Here is a 19974-nt window from a genome sequence, read left to right as displayed (position 1 = left end):
TTTCTGCTCATTAGTATCTGAGTCTGTGAAAGAAGGTAGAGTTAGTGGAAAGAGATAGACACTAAACTTTTTGTAACTTAATTTTGTCTCTGTGATCATCATTTTCTTTTGCTCAATGCTAGATGTTATGAACTGTTTTCCTGTGTATATGCAATTAAATATCAAATACTCTGTTTATACGGTTAAAGACAACTGTAAAACTAATTTTAAGCCTTTTCTTTTTAAGAAATAACATATTTTTCACAAGTTAGAAGAATGTAGCTTGTACTACGTTGGAAGCATGTACAGTGTATCTACAATTACCCTATGTCATTTTCAGATAACTGGAATCATTTAGTTTTATAGATTTATAAGGAAATGTTATTTAATAAGATAGCTACCAGAAATATGTATTTCATATGTTGACTCTTTTCCTCACAGTTCTTACAATAGGAATATTTTAGCAAGGTAAATGCATGTATGTTTATCTTAAAAAATCAAATTTTAAATAAAGTCAGTGTGAGGAATTTAAAATATTGGGTTGTAAAATGAATTCAGTTTCATTCCTATTTATTTATTTATAGAAAACAAAATAAAACTTTTACATTTTGTCTAAACTTTTTCTTCCCATTTAATGCAAAAAAGCATTGTCTCTTAATCTTTAGAATAAACTTTTAGTAATTAACATAAATTTATTAAATACATTATTTCAGCATTGCATACTTTTAGTAGTTAAGTTACCAGATAGTACCACATGATATCCTTGAAAATGTCTTTATTATTAGCATAAGAAATTTAAAAAGATTTTTTGCACAGGATTTTTTTTTAGCAAAAAACACTTCAAGAAAAATCTTATATTTAGTAGATTCAATGAAATGAAATAAACTGATGTCTTTATTTTTAAGAACTCATGCTTTGAATCCATTTCTTTGTCTTTGCATTCCCTGCAGAAGTGGTCAAGATTATGGCAGAGAGTATGAGGGGAGGGTCTCTTCTCTGAGCCAGGGATAGCCACCATCTGAGCATTGGTCCCTGGCTGTATGGTTTCAGAGACAATTTTTGTTTCCAGATATTTAAAGAAATCCTTGTTCAGTCATTTGCTTCAAAATATCTGTATTTTTTTTAAAAAACCAGGCATGCAAAGCTAGAAAAGTATGGCCCATGTACAGGAAAAATAATAACCAATAGAAGAAGCCCAGGCATTATACTTATTGAACTAGGAAGAGGTAGGTAAGTTGGATTTCATCAAAATTTAACACTTTTGTTCATCAAAAGCCACTGTATAAAAAGTGAAAAGATAACCCACAGAATGGGAGAAAATATTTGCAAATTTTATATCTGAAAGAGGTCTAGTATCTGAATATAAAGAACTCTTAGGACTCAACAATAAGAAGAAAACCCAACTGAAAAATAGGCAAAGGACTGGAATAGACATTTTTCCAGAGTAGATGTACAAATGGCCAATAAGCACATTAAACAGTGCTCAAGGTCACTAGCAATTAGGGAAATGTAAATCAGTATAAAGTTATAATGGGATACCATTTTCACACCTACTAGGATGGCTATAAAATAAAATTTCAAAATAGGAAATTTTTGGTGAGAATGTGGAGAAACTGGAATGCTTGTACATTGCTGGTGAGAACTTAAGGTGGTGTAGCCATTGTGGAGGACAATTTGGCAGTTCCTCAGTATGTTAAAGAGAGTTATAATATGACCTAGTAGTTCCACACCTAGATGTATACCCAAGAGAACTGAAGACATGGTCACATAAAAATTAGCATGTAGCTGTTTACAGCAGCATTATTGATAAGTAGCCCCCAAAATGGAAAAACCTAAATGGTCATCAGCTGATAAATAAAGTGTGGTATATCCTAACAATGGGAAACTATTCCACCATAAAAAGGACAAAGAAAATCCTAAAGACCCTCTCCTTTCATATCACATGGCAAAGATTTCAAGTCATTGAAATGAAAAGACAAAATTGAAAACGCCTTTTAGAGAACCTCAGGTGTCTGAGGCCTCCAGGTTGAGAAACATTTTTTCATGGCCGTTACCAGTGCAGGAGCAATTTACTTATTATGATTTTTCCTGTGTGATTCTTTTCACACAGCTATCAACTTGGGAAAGTTTAGCTCTCTCAGAGTTTCCTCTCATCATCTGCACTTCTCTATGCTAATTGCCTGCTAAGCATTTTAAGGTATATTATTAGAGTTGTTTATTAACTAATTGTTACTGATTTTCAAATTATGCAGTTCTTAGCTAAATCTGGGAAGTGAGTGACAAATTTCTTGTGGATATTTATAATTCAGCTGAAATATAAAGTGCTTATTTATTCAGCCCCACCCATTTGGCTAGTCTGGTCCATTTGAATAGTGATAGATGTGGTTTCTAGTTACTAAAACCTCTCTAGAGATTGCATGTGATTGTTTGGGTATAATTTAGCAACTCTTTTTAAATCAACAGGGTACTTTTACTTAGAAACCTTTGTTAAAAGGCAATATGCAAATTGGTTCCCTGAAACCAACAACTGTTTTCTTAATGAACCTTTTTAAGTACCCTTACTGCCAAATATAAAGCCATTCCACAAATAGAATGGCTATAATAGTTTTCACTCATCAGAGGTTTTGCATTCCACTATCTGTTGATTGTGTTTTGTAAATAGAAAGCAGTTAATACCAGAATCATATCATCAGCAAATTGTTGGTGACTCTCTCATAGCTTCTTAATATTGGCTCTTATTTTGGTAGGCCAGCCTGTTGGGCTGTTGTTGAATTGTTATCTGATGTCTCCTCAGCCCCAGAATATCAGATAAATTTAGCAGATGTCACTCTCCAGCCAGTAGTCTGAGGGTAGCACAATATGGGGAATTTCTTTGTAAATCCAGATTTGTTACTTAAAATAATCCAATCTGTGAGATTGTATTGCTTATGTTTACCGTGTACAGCTGTTACATGTCTTTGTGTCTCTACAGTGCTGTGAAGTATTATAGGAGGTATCTGCAAAACAGTACATCTTTATGTTTTCAAAATTATTAGAGATGTTCTCCAGTTTTTAGACCAAGAAGATAGTTTTTCTTTTTTTCCCATTGAAAACAAGGGAACAAGGATTTCAAGAAATTCTGAATTATAGAAAAGAATTCCAAAGCATTATGAAAGATTACAGAATACATTTAACCATAAAAAGATCTTATATACTTTAAAAGTTTTAAATGTCATGTTAGTGAAATAACTTAATCACTTCTAATTCATCACATATTTTAGCTTCTTTATCTTTTGGGCATAATGTTAGATATTGGACATGCAGTGAAATGATCTAGTAACTGGGTTTGGATTCGTAATCTAGAAGGAGATACAAGAAAACTATAATTTATAGCACATTATAAAAAGAAATATATGCCTAGGAGTATTTTGAGAGCCAGTAGAATTCCAGATAGGTAAGTTCTTAGGTGGGTATAACCTAATGTCTTTGGAGGCAGAGAAGATGGACAGCTAAGGAAGCAAGAAGTAACCCCAGAACATGAAGTAGGAGTTCCCTCTTTTCTTTGGGATTTTAGCAAGCTCTAGCCTTATCTTTCATTTTCTTCCCTGCTATCATTTCTTCCCTCTTTTACTTCTACTTTTGTTAAAAAGTTTAGGATTGATGCTCTTCATTCTTATATATTACATATTTTTATTTTCTGTGCTAATAAATTTTAAAATATTTACATTTTACTTCTATGTGAAAATAAAATTAATGGGCTTCTTTACTTCTATGATTATTTGGTTAATCTCATTTTTATTTCTGTGAATTTCCATAGGAAAAGCAGGTGGCAGTTTTATTAATTCTAGTAATGTATCATTTAGCTGATTCTTGTTTCATGTGTGTGTTTCAGAATGGTTGCTGACAAAACAAGGTTGGGTTTTTCAACATCTTTTTTGTTCTAGTGATGGTTGTTGCAAGCCTGGCATGTATGCCTTTTGAATTTGTCCATAGTGAATTGTAATTCTTTTCCTTACTGTAGGTCCTCTCTTTCCCTTCCACGAGAGGTTTAACAAATTTTTTTTATGGTGACATGAATCCGTAATGCAACTCATATCATTTAATTATAATTAGTAGAAATCTGGAACATAAAAGTCCATTGTGGTTTATGCATGTTGAGTTAGAGGTGGCAGTGGGATATCCAAAGGCAAATGCCCATTAGTGTTTGGAAATTTAACTGCCAGATACTGAGATAAGAAAGACTGATACTTATCCTTCATAAAGGAAGTCTTGGAATGAAAATCAGATCTTGTCATTCCTCTGTTCTTAAACCTCCAGTAAAATTGCCTAATTCACTCGTAGTAAAGCCAAAGTCCTTAAAGTGGTTTTTAAGTCCTTATATGATACAGCTTTCTATTATCTCACTGATCCCATCTCCTACTCCCTCCCTCAGCCCCTGGTTCTAGCCAAACTGAGATTCTCAAAAAGCATAGTAATGCTCGCCTTAAAGCCTTACCGCCCACCCCTTTTCCCCTGCCTGGAGCATTCTTCCTCCAGACCCTTACCTCCTTCTTTCCTCATATCTCAGTGAGGCCTTTAACTAAGTACCTTACTTAAAATTGCTGCCTCTCCCCTTCTACACATCTAAGCCTCTATTTTTGCCTTATTTTTCTCCATAGTGCTTATCACCTTTTAATATACTTTGTAATTTACTTTTTATTTATTGTCTGTTTCCCTCACAATAGAATGAAGCTCTGTGAGGACAGTGATTTTCATAGTCTTTCTTAGAGTTAAACTAAAATCAACATATGCAGTCTATACATGTGTATAGAGAGGTTGTATGTGGGATATAACATATATAATCTGTTTATATATAGATCATATGTCTGTACTATATAATGTATAACATATGTATTCTATACACACTTGATTGGACAGGCTTCTAGTTACTTACCACATTCTTTAACGGACACACAATAAATGAGAGCTGATGCAAACATTGTATATTATGTTGTACATTATGTTAAAGAGGTTGACTATTGCCCTATGGGTAATGAGGATTTAGTGAAGGGTTTTAAGCAAGATATTGGCATCATCAGACTTTTATTTTTTGATAAACTACTCTGGCAGCTTAGGAGACCATCTGGGAAGCTATTTTAGTAGTAGTCCAGCATGAGATAGCAAGAGGAGAATATGAGGAAGGAATGGATTTTAGGAATGTTTAGAAAATAAAAAACTGACAAATCTTGGTGTTTGCTTGCATATGGGGTATGAGAGAAAAGACTAAAATGAGTCTAGTTTACTAACAGAGAAAAAAATACACGAGGAGGAAATGTTATTAAGTTCATTTTGGAAGTTGAATTTGAAGTGCCTGCCTGTGTGACATCTGGATGGAGATAAGTGTTGAGGAGTTGGATTACCCATCTGAGACCCAGGAGATCTGGGCTAGAGATGGATATTCAGGAGTAATCAGTATAGAGATTTTTTTAAAAACTATTTTGAGTGAGTTGAGTGAGTCACCCCAGAATAATGTATAGTATGAGAAAGAAAGGGGCCTGGGACATTACAACCATGAGGAACTGTAACCCCCCAAAGGGGACAAAAATTCTGAGAATAAGGTAAAAAGAAAACCACGCTCTAATCCTTCTGGTCATGGCTTAAATATGACTTCTCCAGAGAAGCCTCAGTTGGTCCCCCAATGAAAATTAGGTCTTCTCTATTGTTTTTCTCTATGGAACTCTGTTCCTTTCTATTATAACTTGTATCACAATTTAAAATAATATATTATTTTTGTACTTTATTTGTTTATGTCTCTCACTCATGAGGACAGGAAACTTCTGTTTTGCTGTCCAGTGTTTGCTCAGCTCCTAGCATAGTGCCTGATGCATGAAAGATGTTTGGTTTATTTGCAAAATAAATGAAGTAAGTGTGGTATCACAGAAGCCAATGGATAGCAGTGTTTCCAGAAGGAGACTGTTTCAAATAAGCTGGCAGTCCAGTAGAATAATAATATTTCATATGTATTGAGCATTAATGAAGGAAGCAATGAAAAGTATCTATTGTATTTATTGCTGAGGAAGTATGGAATGAGCTGTCAACTGAATGAACACTGCCCCTCATGGAGCTAGCTCTCTGTCAGAAGGGGAGATAGTAACAGTAGTCTACATTCTCCAGGGACTTACAGTGTGTTTTAAATGCACTATTTCATTCAAGCCTAACAAGAAATCTAAAGGTAGGTAAATATGGTTATCCCTATGTTGCAGATGAAGAATTAGGTTTAAGGAGATTATGTGCTTTTCCCAAAAATAGGCAAGTAGTGGTTAAGCCAGGATTTACACAAGGTCTTTCTGGCCCCAGAGACCATGTTTTTAATCATAATGTTCCATCCAGTAGGGAGATTCACTTGATTCCTCATCAGGGAAGTAGTATCTAGAAAATGACATTTGAGCAGGAATGGTTTAGCTGCTGTTTATAGCACAGATTAGAAGTGAGACTGACTGAAATTGAGAAACATGATAAAAGGATCTTGAATTAATCCAGAATGAGGCATTTGGTTCCAAACTAGGATTATAAATGTACCTGTGAATGAATGAGGGGACAGTCTAAGATCTTTTGTTAAGGAAGAATTGATAGGACATGGATAACCAATTAGAAATGAGGAGTAAAAGAAAAGAGTAAAAAAAATTACAAGATTGCAATTCACCAAGTAACAAATTTTCACGAACTGCACTTCCAACATGGAGAGATCAGAAATGTGCCTTTTTCATTGCATGAAATAATAAATTCATTATTAGAATTTTAGATATTGTTTGTACACTGAAAAGGGAATATGAGTCTTTGTACTGAGAAAGGGCCAGAGACAGAGGAAGTTATAGAACTAGGGAAAAGGACTTATGCAGATGTATGAATTAAAGCCATGTGAGAAATTCTTACAAATCTCAACATTCTTTATATAACTCCTCAAGCATGGCTGCCAAGCATACAGTATTAAAGTTATTTAATTATTCTAGAATTTAAGGAAAGGCTAAAAGTTTTCCTATTTATGAAGACTTTTCTTTCTTTTCATAAAGGAAGATGAAAAAAAGAGAGTAAGGAGGTATGTTGTTTGACACTAATAAAATCCAAAGGCAGTGATGAATATAAATAAGGCCAAGGATAGGGATTCTGAGTTTTATTAGGGATTCTACAAAGAAGAGTGGTTGATAGGGTCAGGTCAGAGGGATTTGTTAGTGCAGTCACTAACTGGCATGACATGTGAGAGAGACCTGGCTGGCATGCTAGGGGAAATGACTTTGTGTTCTCTGGCATCTATACCGAGATCCTAACATAGACTAAACATTTTATCTTTGTCGCCTGACTACATAAACACGAGGTTAGGAGTATAGAATTTAAAGTTGGTAAGTACTAAATCTAGTTCATCACTTTAACTTTAATCATGTGTATATTATTTATTTTCCTACCAATGTAAAATCCCAACCTTATGGGTAAAAGTTGTTTTAAATCCTTTTCAAAGTACAGCCTGAAAAAAATAAATATAAAAAATAATTTCTCTGACTCTTAGCTATACATTCAGTTTTTGCATTTATATGTAAAAGTTTTATATTTATGTATAAACAGATACATATGTCTTTAATTATTCTAACAATTTGTTCATCCTAATTGATTTCTATGATTTCATAAGGGATTCTTAGTTTCATTTTACAGATACAGAAAAGAAAGTGCAAAAACACTAAATTGTTGATGATTCCTGAGCTTTTGTATAGATATGGATGCTTTTATGATGACTGTAACTATTCATCAAAAGACTACAGTGTTTAGATGATTTCTAACATAGGGAACTTCCTTCTCCCCCTTCAGTTAGAAAGTTCATTAAGGTAGGTTTCTTATTGTTGTCCTTCCTTTTTAGGTGTGAAGTTTTTCAACATGAGTGGCCTTGGGGATAGTTCATCTGACCCTGCTAACCCAGATTCACATAAGAGAAAAGGATCGCCATGTGACACACTGGCATCAAGGTAGGAATGCTCTTTTCCTAATCTGTTTCTGGCCGAGCTGCTTTATGATTTTCATCACCACTTTAGAGCTTTGTTTCATCTACTCTAAGTTCACTCGCCTTTTTGAGTGAGTCCCTCATAGTCACCATGTTCTCTTCCTTCCCCAGGGCCTTTGCATATACTGCTCTCACAATCCCGCTTGTTCCCTCTAGATTTCCTGTAGTCAACACCTGTAGGTTCTCTAGACATCAGCTTAGTCACTGCTTCTTTTAAAGCCACCTTCTCTTCCTTCCATAACTATTATGTCAAGTCTCCCCCATTCACGTGTCTGTCTCACATATAAATTATAGCTCCAATCCATAATTTCAGGTTTTTTGTAGTTTGTGTGATTGTTTCATGAATCCCTGGCTTCTCTACTACATGCCCAGTAAGCTTCCATTTGGTAAGGACCTTCTCTGTTCTTGCTCACCATGTTATCCCTACTTCCTAATACATGTAGCTTAAATATAGTAAGGACAGAGTAAATATTTTGCAATGAATAAATGAATCTGTTGTACATCTTCAACTATTACCTTAAAACATTATGGTATTAGTGGAAATAAGAAATGTGTTGTTACAATATCAAGATTTTAAACTATGATTATTTGTGGAATTGAAAAGTTTTGTGTTATAAGGAATACCTAAATAGGCTAAAAGAGAATTATTGCAAAGAAGACTCTAACAACAGCCAGACAGAGAAGAAACCTCATCAAATCAAAAGAGCATCTTCCCCCCTAAGAGGAGGAAAGTAGGGTCTTACACGAGTTATCTTCTAGGATTTAGAGCAAGGTTTCTCAATCTTCACACTATTTTATATATTTATTGACAGTATCAACCAAATAATTCTTTGTTGTGGAGAGCTATGTTGTATATTATGGGTTGTTCAGCCAGTAGCATGTTTATATCAGGTATGATAATCAAAATGTCATATCAGTTGTGATAACCAAAAACATTTCCTAAACATTGTCAAATACCTCTTGGGGACAAGGAATGCAATATGGGCCCCCAATTGACATCACTGATCTAGACAGTGACGTAGTAGAACACTCTTCTGTCATTGGATTATATATTTCTTTCTCCTGTGGGAGAAAGGAAGGATTTTAACAGGAGAGTGCCAGGGCCCTAGGCTGGAGAAAGAAAAATGACAGTTTTTCTTAATCAGTTCGGAGAAGCTATCATAGAACAATGATAATCTCAGTACTCATAATCACAGGTTAGAGTCCAGATGCTAGGAGGAATGTTGATATCAAGATACAGCCCAGATTTGCTTTGTCAAGTTAATGTTCTTGTTCATACATAAAGTCAGTCACACTTAAAGGAAAACCTAAGAATAAATAAATGAAACTATTGTCTTACATTTAATTTTTTTTGTTTGGGAAAATTTTTTGAATCTATAAGAGACTGGGAGACTATGTATACCCATCACATATAATTGATAATATCTTTCTGTATTGTTAATATTTTGTTAATATTTTATATTTGCATGGTCTTGTTTAAATAAAAGTAGTAAAACTATTGATGATTAAGTTAGTTTGTCTGCAATTAATTCTACCAATCTGTCTTTAATAATCACATATGTGACAATAAATAATCATTGTCAATATAAAAGGTTTATTAAATTTAAATATTGTACAACACTATATATTTTTATACAGTATACTTTATTCAGCATGGATCTTGAGATATGTGTTCTATCTTATTACCTCTTTATTAATATCATATTGCATGAATGTAACATTTGAAAAATCCGTTTCCCTACAGATAGACATTCCCGATAGATAGATAATCAATAATTTTTTGTCATAAATTTTTACTCTTCGAGTCCATACTTCAGCAAACATCCTCATACATACCTCCTATTTTATACATAAGAATTTATTTAGAATCTGTGCACATTTTTATGTTAATCAGGTAATTACTATATTGCTCTTCAAATGACAAGTATTGAGAATTCCTTTTTTCTCACATCCTTACCCACACTATTCTCTCCTAGCTTTTAATTTTTTGCCAATCTGATGAGGGTGGAGTTATAGTTTTAAGTACATTTCCCTAATAACTAAATTACCTGATCATGATTTTTGTTTCCTCTTCTGTGTATTTCCTGGTGGTGTCTTTTGCCTATATTCCTGCTGGGTTGTTTGTCCTTTTTCTTTGTAAGAGATATTAAAATTTTCTAGCTACTATTCTTTTTTGCTTATATTTTATGCAAGTATCTTTTCCAGTCTGTTTAACTCTATTTATGTTAACATACCTTAGAACCTTAGGTTTCCATGTATCAAGCTTTCGGGGGTCTTGTTTCAGAATTGTTTTCCTCTATTTCAAGACATTAAGGGTTTGTTTATACATTTGCTTCTAATATACATTTAGAGTTGTAATTAATCTGAAATTTATTTTTGCATGTGATATAATATATGAACCTAATTTTATTTGTTTCCCCATGTAGGATGTCAGTGGTTATGACCCTATCCTTCCTCTGCTTTTGTGCTGTTCCTTTATCATAGACCATGTTCCTTCATAGACTGGGATCAGATTCTGAATTTTTTTATGACAATTGCCTTGTTATCTGATGGGACAAGTCACTCTTTGTTTTTAATTTTCTCAGTTGTTTTCCCTGTTCTTGGCCCTCTACGTCCCTATACTGATTTTAGAACGAGGTCTTTAAATTTCCCCTGAAAAAAATCCTGGTGGGATTTGGAATCGAATTTAATTTATGTTTAACAATTAAATTGGGAAGAATTGACATTTGTATTTTCTAGGCTTTAGATTCTAGACTGATCTTATTTATGATTATTAAGGCTTTTCATTTCTTCAAGACTTCACTGTTCTTCAATAATAGTTTGTAATTTCTCCTTTGAGTGCCTACCCCACCTTTACTTAGCTATATTCAAGGGTACCATAGAATATTACTTTTAGGAATGGTATCATTTTTTTCTGTTGTATTTTCTAATTGGCAGTTTTTAGTATAAAGGAATGCTAATCATTTCAGACTATTGATCTCATATGCATCCATTCTTCTGAATTTTCTTGTTTGTTTTAATGGTTTATTTGCAGATTATCTTCAATTTGTGCACATAATCGTGTCATTACAAATATCAAAATTTTTATATATTTTTCTCCAGTATCATAAAGATATGTATATTTGCATGTTTGCTTTAAAAATATTTGAAAATATTGTCTCCTTCAGGTTTGTGTATGGGATTCACTTTTAATTAAGTGATATTTTTGCTATGGTTAACAAAATTTGTCATTTTGAAACTGATTGAATTTTTACATGAATACCACCTTATAATATTTCTTCAGTTTTGTTCTTATATGCTGTCTCCCAGAACAGACTGTGAACTCATTAATCATAAGGAACATTTATTAGATCTCAGGGTACTGCCAACCCAGTGTACAATGGCCCTGGATGGGGGAGTTTCTTAGTAATTGTTTGGTGGTGTGAGGTTATCTTTTATCTCCTTCCTGTTACCTCTTCTCCATTCTTTAACTCTTCTAAGAGAATAAGGATTAAAATGCCAATCTTAAAATGGATGTCTGTTTCTTGTGCTTGTTTAACATTTCTAATTCAACTGAATAAGTGTTTCATTAAATGCCTACTATTTAGTCAGCACTATATGCATGATCAGGATTCAAGTGAAGTGTGAGACATTTTTTCTATCTTCAAGTGGCTTAGAAATCTGATCATGCCACTCATTCATTTTCTTAAATCCTTCTGGGCTCTCTCTTGACCCAAAAATAATCATAATTGAAGTGATGATAATGGATAGCATTTACATGAGCTAACAGTATATGCCAGGAACTCTACCAAGCATTTTACATGTATTATTTTTTTTAATTCTCACAAAACCCTAGGAGGTAATTAATGTCATTATCCCTATTTTACAGGTAAAGAAATTGAAGTGTAGAGAAGTTAAATTGCTATTAAGTAACTTTTCCAGGGTTACAGTGCTAGTAAATGACAGAGGATGCTTGAACTTGTTCCTTTAAGCAATATACCGTGTTCTTTATCATGGTATATGCAAAAGCCTTGTGATCTGGCCGGGACCTCATCTCTTGCCCTTTTGTTTCTTATCAGCTGTGAACCTACTTCTGGTTCTTAAATTTGATATTTTCCTCTCACTTATGCTCTTGAAAAAGCTGTTTTTTTCTTTCAGGAAACCAATCTCATTCTACCACTAGATTTACACATCTTACTCCTTAGGTCTAGCTACCATCTCTCAGTGCTGCTGTAGTATTATGACTCCTTTTCTTTGTTCTCCCACTGACTGGGGACTGCATCCAATTTACTCCTGGATCCCCAGAACACAATAGATGGTTATCTGCTACATAATAAGTATATGAGCATTTATTGAAAAAGCTAGTAGGTTGAAGAAAAAAATATACATGCAAAGTTAACAATTGTAGCATTAACTAAAATGTATGCAGTATAAATGGAAGTAAAATGGGTTAGTCCGAGGAAAAATGTAGGTGGCCCAAAGTAATGAAGGAAACCTTCTTTTCCATTAAGGTAGAATTTGTTATCTCTACCCCTCCTTTACTTCTGACTTTATTTGAATATATCTGCTTTCATTTTCTATCCTTGCTTATTAGTTACTTCATCTCATGTTGATTCTCCTGGTCACATTCTTAAGTCATCTTACAGATAGCTCACATGTCACAATTTTAGCTGCTTCTTCCCTCTGTCACTTTTCTGCCTATCCTGGTCATTATGTCACTTTTTTTTTCTTTACGGTGGTTTTAAGCACTTCAATTCACATAAAGTTTAAAGTCAAAACAGACTTGGAAATTCCACCAAGTGAATCCAATTTAATCATGTTGGAATTTATACTCATAGATTTAAACAGACCATACTTTAGACTGAATCTACTAAATAAGTCTAGTATCAATTAGTTTCTCTAAGGTAAAATCATTATGTTCTCCAAAATCCTATCAGGTTGCAGAGCTGGAGTTCTCTAAAACCTTATATAGATCAAAATGTATGTCACTCATTTTCTTCATGCTTCCTTTTTAGTGCGTTGATGTGAAATTTATCAAAATATCTTGCCGATTATACTTGCTATGGAAAGTGTAAGATAAAATTTTACTAAGTAAAGTGAAAATAATTTCTCAAAAATGAAAGATTAAAAAGATAATGTATGATTGTTACAATTTTAATTTGTGGTTTCATTTTATAGTTGTTTCATGTAGGTAAATACATTTGATTAGTTGACTTGGTTTCTTTCAACTTACTATGTGTTATGTGAATACTATCACTTTCATAGTCTTTTTTATTAGAAGATAAATGATATTTTAGTTGTCAATGATGAGCTATTTGGCAGCGATCTTTCCCTCTTCTCTTTTTTTTCCTACCAGTTTTATATGCAGCTGAATGATTTTGGTTAAAGCTTGTAAAACAAAAAGCTGCTTGTGATCAGTCTTTCATATTATATTAATTTGATAATAAAAAAAATAGAAAAATTATTTTCAAAGTAATACTCACTGTCTTTGTGTTAGAGCAAGTTACCTGATGACTTGACTAAGTAAACCAGGGGTACAGACTGGAAAACAAAAATGAACAATATTTATTTACTACATCTGAACGAATGCAAAGTGCCTACCTAGCTGTATGCACTGTTTCCCTTTATTCTCATTATTTTGCTTTAAGATAAATTGAGTTTGATTTTATTTATTAACATTCATGAGAACTCACAAATAGATGTTTTTTAGAACAAAGTTTTATACAGACAACAATTTTCTCTGTACCTTTGTCTCTACTGATTTACTATCCTTTTTATTTTGCTTTTAGGGTGGATACTTTTTTCTTTTTGGTGAGGACCAACTAATGGTCTAATCATTATCAGAATCAAGAGTTTATCAGATTTCTAATTACAACTTATTTGAACTTTTGTATAATTTGCCCTGCTTAATTTATAATAGTCGTTTGAAAATTCAGATTTTCTATTTCAAGGCATCATTATTTAGAATGTAAAATAATTCCAAATGCAACTGGAATATGTACCATCAGCTTCCTTTTAGTATCTAGTATTTAACAGTTATTTGAGATGTTCAATATACATACCCCACCGAGAACTACATCTGTGTTAGCAGTCATTCTCTTCACGTGCTTTAGCCAGAATTGTTTTCTACACTTTGTTATTTTGTAGTATCTGTTTTTTAGATGTGAATTAAATTGTGTTCTAAATCTGCTTTTATATTCTAGATAAAAATAGGGATCTCTGTAATATGTAAATATTAAATGCTTGCTCAGAGAAGGAAAAATGGTGGTAGAGATGTACACTAACTGAATTTTCTTTGTGTACCAGCACTGAAAAGAGGCGCAGGGAGCAAGAAAATAAATATTTAGAAGAGTTAGCTGAGTTACTGTCTGCCAACATCAGTGACATTGACAGTTTAAGTGTAAAACCAGACAAATGCAAGATCTTGAAGAAGACAGTTGATCAGATACAGCTAATGAAGAGAATGGAACAAGGTAAAAAAAAAAAAACACAAACCTGTGACTGTATGCTCTGTTATTAAAACATTTCTAAAATGTGATTTTATTAGTTATTAAGAAATTACACTGAACTTCATAATTTTATTTAAAAACCATTTTTTTTAGATGCTATTTATATTAGAAAGTGAATCTGAGAGCCTCCTTCTTACAACAAAGTGACTTATTAAGTTGACTTCAAAACTCATTGCCTTGGGAGGTTATGGAACCCAGTGTCGAGGGAGATGGAGTCAGGAAACAAGTTGTGTGGGTCAGACCTGAGGTTCTGGTTTAGAGCTGAAGGACATTAACTTGGTGTTAGGAAAATCCCTTCATCTGAATAATAAGTTTGTCTCTTCTTGGGCTCTGGGTTGGGGAAGCAGTTTCCTCTGGGAAAAACCTGGTGTATTTTTATGGTTCATATTTATACTGCCCATATTTACTGGGGACCTCACAGCTCAAAAACCCTGGATTGCCTACCAAAAACAAAAGCAAAGAACTTTGGAGGAATATGCCCATACTGGGCCTCATGGGATCACTAAAGGAAAAGTGCTGAGGGTGATTTTAGATAGAAATTTATATAACATATGAGGAAATAATCTACAGTGAGTAAGAGTACAAATAACAGAAGGAAAAGACCTCAGAGACCTTCAGATTAATAGCAGCAGTGTGAAAAGATAATAAACATATATGTTTAAAATGATATGATTTTAAGATTTTAGAAGCTGGAAAATAGTCTAGTGATAACTGACTAGCAGACAGGAGAAATTGGTATTGTAAGTCAGGGAAAGGGAATAACCAAGAGGGTATATGGCCCTTCCCTGCTTGGTCTCAAACCCTGACAGCTTGGCTCTTACTCCCTAAGCATTCTTCTGGGGAAATTGAGTAGTTCAAAGGAAAAGACACGTTAGACACTGACAGTTGGGAATGATTCCCCAAATGAAAAATCAGCTCCTTGCCTTGTTCCCACTCTTCACACAGCTGCCAGTCAGCATTTTAGTACCTCATTCTTCAATATGAATAAAAATCCAGATATTTCAGGAAAGCCTGTGGTATAAAAGTGCAAACCAAGAAAACAAACAGAAAAAAAGTGAATTTTGAGGAAGCAAGAGACAGTGCAGAGAGAAGAAACTGTAAAGCCATCAAATAGTCCTTCAGAAACAAAAGAGAAGATACTTCATCTATGAAACAAGAATAAGATGCTACTAAATGTAACAGTCGAAACAGCAAGCATCGGAATGATGTAAAATCAGGATAGCTGGAAAAAAACCACCTCTTCATCTTATTTTGTACTCTTTGCCTACTCATACCTTCTGCCCCAACCATTCTAGGCACACTGCCTCAGGTATTTGCACTTGCTCTTCCCTCTGTCGGGAATGCTCTTCCCCAGATATACACATGGCTCACTCCCTCACCCCTTTTATTATCTTTGTTCAAATATTTCTTCTCAATGAACTTGGCCCCTAACTACCTTATCTAACACAAATACACACGTCTGCATCTTCTTTGATTTATTTTTCCCACAGTATTTTTTACATCTAACATATTACATAGTTTTTTACTCATTGTACATAGTTTTTTACTTATTGTCTGCTTACTCCCTCTAGAGCTCCATGAGGGGTATTCATTTGTTCTACCCTCATATCCTCAATAGCTAAAACATCCTGGCTATATAGTAGACTTTTAATGAATATTTGTTGAATGAATGGATGAAGAGTTGAAAGATAATTTGAAGAAGTCACTTAGAAAGTAAAATAAAAAGATAAACAATGGAAAACAAGGAAAAATAAGTGTATAGTATTAGTTCAGGAGATGTAACAGATGATTAGTTCCAGAAAAAGAATAGACCACATAGAAGGGAGAAAGTTATAAGAGAGGTAATAAAAAAAAAACAACCAAAAAACCACTCAGAATTAGAGGGTTTTAAGTTTCCAATTTGAAAGCACTGACGTGGTGCCCAGAACAATGAATTTTTTTAAAAAAAGAAAGGAGAGACAGAGAAGAAAAGATGGTGGTGTGAGAAATGAGGCAGAAACCTCCTCCAAAAATCACATATAAAATGAAAATACAGCAAATACAATTAAGCCTGAAAGAATAACCAAAAGAAGACTGCAACAGACTGCCTACATCAGGGGAAAAGAGAAGACCTCACAAAAAAGGGTAAAGTAGCAAAGCTGCAATCCAGCAAAACCCAAGCCCTCCTCCGACCCCAGCTCACATGCAGGAGGAAGAGAAACAGAGCAGGGAGGGAGTAGAAGCCCAGGACTGCTGAACACCCACCACTGGAGATCTGTTTCAGGAGCATGAACCCACATTAAACGGTGCTCTGGAGATTAGTGGGGTTGGAAAGCTAAGAAAGGCAGAATACTTGGAGGGACTGAGATTCCAGCTGCTTGTGTAGAAAAAATACACACAACCAGCCACTCTGGGACATAAGAAAGGCAGGCGCTTTGAAAGACTTACCAATAGTGAGAGGGGTGCTAAACAGACAAGGATTACACAAAGCTTGCTGCTCAGGAGAAAGGACAAGTGGATAAAATTGTCCCAGCACACTCAGCCTGGTAGATTGGGATCTTTCAGGAGCTTCAGGCACTCCATCCCACTGGGTGATGACGCTCTGTGGCCCCCCCCACTGCGATATGCAGTCTGCTGCTCCTTCCTCCTGGCTGGCACTGGTTCGCAAACCTGCTGCCCCGGCCATCGTACCAGGCCAACCAGAGGGCAGGCCCACCTATGGCAGCTTCAGGGGCATAACACAGAGGCTACTCCCTGCTGCTTGGCCCACTGAACCTGGCAGTAGAGACAGACACTGCAGCTGGGAGGCAGGAAAGAGCTCTTTCCTTCTGACAGGCACCAGCGCTGTGCACCAGTGACCCCTGCCATCACTCTAGATACTGGGCAGCTCCAGAGAGTAGGGTTTGTGGACACAAGAGGGCTTCACTGATACAAAGTTACTATTCCATAGTAATCATTAGAAATATAAACAGCAAAAGAATCTGGTACAAACCAAAATCCCTCAAACACCAGAAAGAGGGCTAAGTGAAACTGAAACCACCAATCTTGATAAAGATTTCAAAACAAAAATCATAAACATACTCACAGAGCTATAGAAAAATATTCAAGATCTCAGGGAGGACTTCAATAAAGCTGTAGAAAATTTTTAAAATACAGTATCTGAAATGAAATATACAATGAGGGATTTAAAAACAGATTAGATGAGGTAGAAGAGATGGCAAATGAAGTAGAAAATAAAGAACAGCAATACAAAGAAGATGAGAAACAGAGAGAAAAAAGGATCTCTAATAATGAAAAAAGAATAGAACTATGCAACCAATCCAAATGGAACAATATTCACATTATAGGGGTACCAGAAGAAGAAGAGAGAGAAAAAGGGATAGAAAGTCTCTTTGAGATAGTCTCTCAGGCCGTGGAAATGCACAGATCTCCCAACACAAGGGACCCAAGGAAGACAACACCAAGACATATAATAATTAAAATGGCAAAGATCAAGGACAAGGACAGAGTATTAAAAGCAGCCAAAGAGAAAAAAGATGACATACAAAGGAAAACCCTTCAGGCTCTCAAAAGACTTCTCAGCAGAAACCTTACAGGCCACAAGGGAGTGGCATGATGCAATGAAACAAAAGTGCCCTGAACCAAAAATACTGTACCTAGCAAAATTATCATTTAAATTTGAAGCAGGGATTAAACAATTTCCAGATAAGCAAAAGTTGAGGGAATTTGCCTCCCACAAACTGTCTCTATAGTGTATTTTGGAGGGACTGCTATAGATGGAAGTGCTCCTAAGGCTAAGTAGGTGTCACCAGAGAAAATAAAACCACAGTAAAGGAAGTAGACCAATTACTAAGCAAATGCAAAATTAAATCAACTACCCACAAAGGTAGTCAAGGGATACACAAAGAGTACAGAATATGACACCTAATAAATAAAGAGTGGAGGAGGAAGAGACAGAAGGGAGAAAAAAAAGAACCTTTAGATTGTATTTGAAACAGCATATTAAACAGTTATGTTAGATGGTTAGATAGTAGCTACTCTTGAACCTTTGGTAACCACGAATCTAAAGTGTGCAATGCCAATAAGTGTATATCAATAATCACCCTAAATGTAAATGGACTGAATGCACCAATCAAAAGACACAGAGTCATTGAATGGATAAAAAAACAAGACCCATTTATAGGCTGCCTACAGGAGACTCACTTCAAACCCAAAGACATACACAGACTAAAAGTGAAGATATGGAAAAAGATACTTTATGCAAATAAAAGGGAGAAAAAAGCAGGAATTGCCATACTTGTATCACACAAAATAGACTTCAAAACAAAGAAAGTCACAAGAGACAAAGAAGGACATTACATAATGATTAAGGAGTCAGTCCAACAAGAGGATATAACCATTATAATCCAACAAGAGGATATAACCATTATAAATATCTTTGCACCCAACACAGGAGCACCAACATACCTGAAACAAATATTAACAGAACTAAAGGAGGAAACAGAATGCAGTGCATTCATTTTAGGAGACTTCAACACTCCACTTACTCCAAAGGACAGATCAACCAGACAGAAAATATTTAAGGAGACAGAGGCACTGAACAACACATTACAACAGATTGACCTAATAGACATCTACAGAACACTCCTCTCAAAAGCAGCAGGATACACATTCTTAAGTGCACATGCAACATTTTTCAGAATAGATCACATACTAGGCCACAAAAAGAGCCTCACTAAATTAAAAAAGAGTGAAATTGTACCAACCAGCTTCTCAGACCACAAAAGTATTAAACTAGAAATAAATTATGCAAAGAAAACAAAGAAGCCCACAAATACATGGAGGATTAACAACATGCTCCTAAGTAACCAGTGGATCAAGGACCAAACAAAAACAGCAAGCAATATATGGAGACAAATGAAAACAATAACTCAACATCGCAAAACTATGGGATGCAGCGAAGGCTGTGCTAAGAGGGAAGTATATTGTAGTACAGGCCTACCTCAAGAAAGAAGAACAATCCCAAATCAACAGTCTTAACTCACAATTAATGAAACTAGAAAAATAAGAACAAATGAGGCCCAAAGTCAGTAGAAAGAGGGACATGATAAAGATTAAAGTAGAAATAAATAAAACTGAGAAGAATAAAAAACTAGGAAAATCAATGAAACCAGGAGCTGGTTCTTCTAGAAAATAATCAAAATAGATAAACCCCTAGCCAAAAAGAAAGTTTACACACATAAACAGAATCAGAAATGAGAGAGGAAAAAATCACTATGGACACCACAGAAATACAAAGAATTAATAGAGAATACTAAGAAAAAATATATGCTAACAAACTGCATAACCTATAAGAAATGGACAACTTTCTCTAGAAAAATTACCACCTTCCAGGCTGACCCAGGAAGAAACAGAAAATCTGAACAGACCAATTAACAGCAATGAAACTGAATTGGTAATTTAAAAATTACGTAAGAACAAAGCCCCTGGAGCAGATGGCTTCACCACTAAATTTTATCAAAC

The 19974-nt window shown here is 34.7% G+C and overlaps 1 protein-coding gene across 8 annotated transcripts in view; it reads left to right on the top strand.

Annotated features, from left to right (window-relative positions):
- NCOA1 (nuclear receptor coactivator 1) overlaps positions 1 to 19974 on the top strand; it is a 259770-nt gene that overhangs the window by 154273 nt on the left and 85523 nt on the right. For 6 of the 8 annotated variants that reach the window (XM_057497397.1, XM_036881618.2, XM_057497396.1 and 3 more), the window contains 2 exons: positions 7844 to 7949; positions 14270 to 14436. In XM_057497397.1, coding sequence (XP_057353380.1) covers positions 7861 to 7949; positions 14270 to 14436 — 256 coding nt within the window. In that variant the 5' untranslated portion in view covers positions 7844 to 7860. Of the gene's footprint in view, positions 1 to 1113; positions 1210 to 7843; positions 7950 to 14269; positions 14437 to 19974 lie in introns of all 8 variants that reach the window. The other 2 variants (XM_036881617.2, XM_036881619.2) reach the window with 2 other exon arrangements.

This window comes from Manis pentadactyla, chromosome 2 (genome assembly GCF_030020395.1).
Source record: "Manis pentadactyla isolate mManPen7 chromosome 2, mManPen7.hap1, whole genome shotgun sequence".
NCBI classification, from domain to species: Eukaryota; Metazoa; Chordata; class Mammalia; order Pholidota; family Manidae; genus Manis; species Manis pentadactyla.
This window is presented reverse-complemented; position numbering and strand designations above follow the sequence as displayed.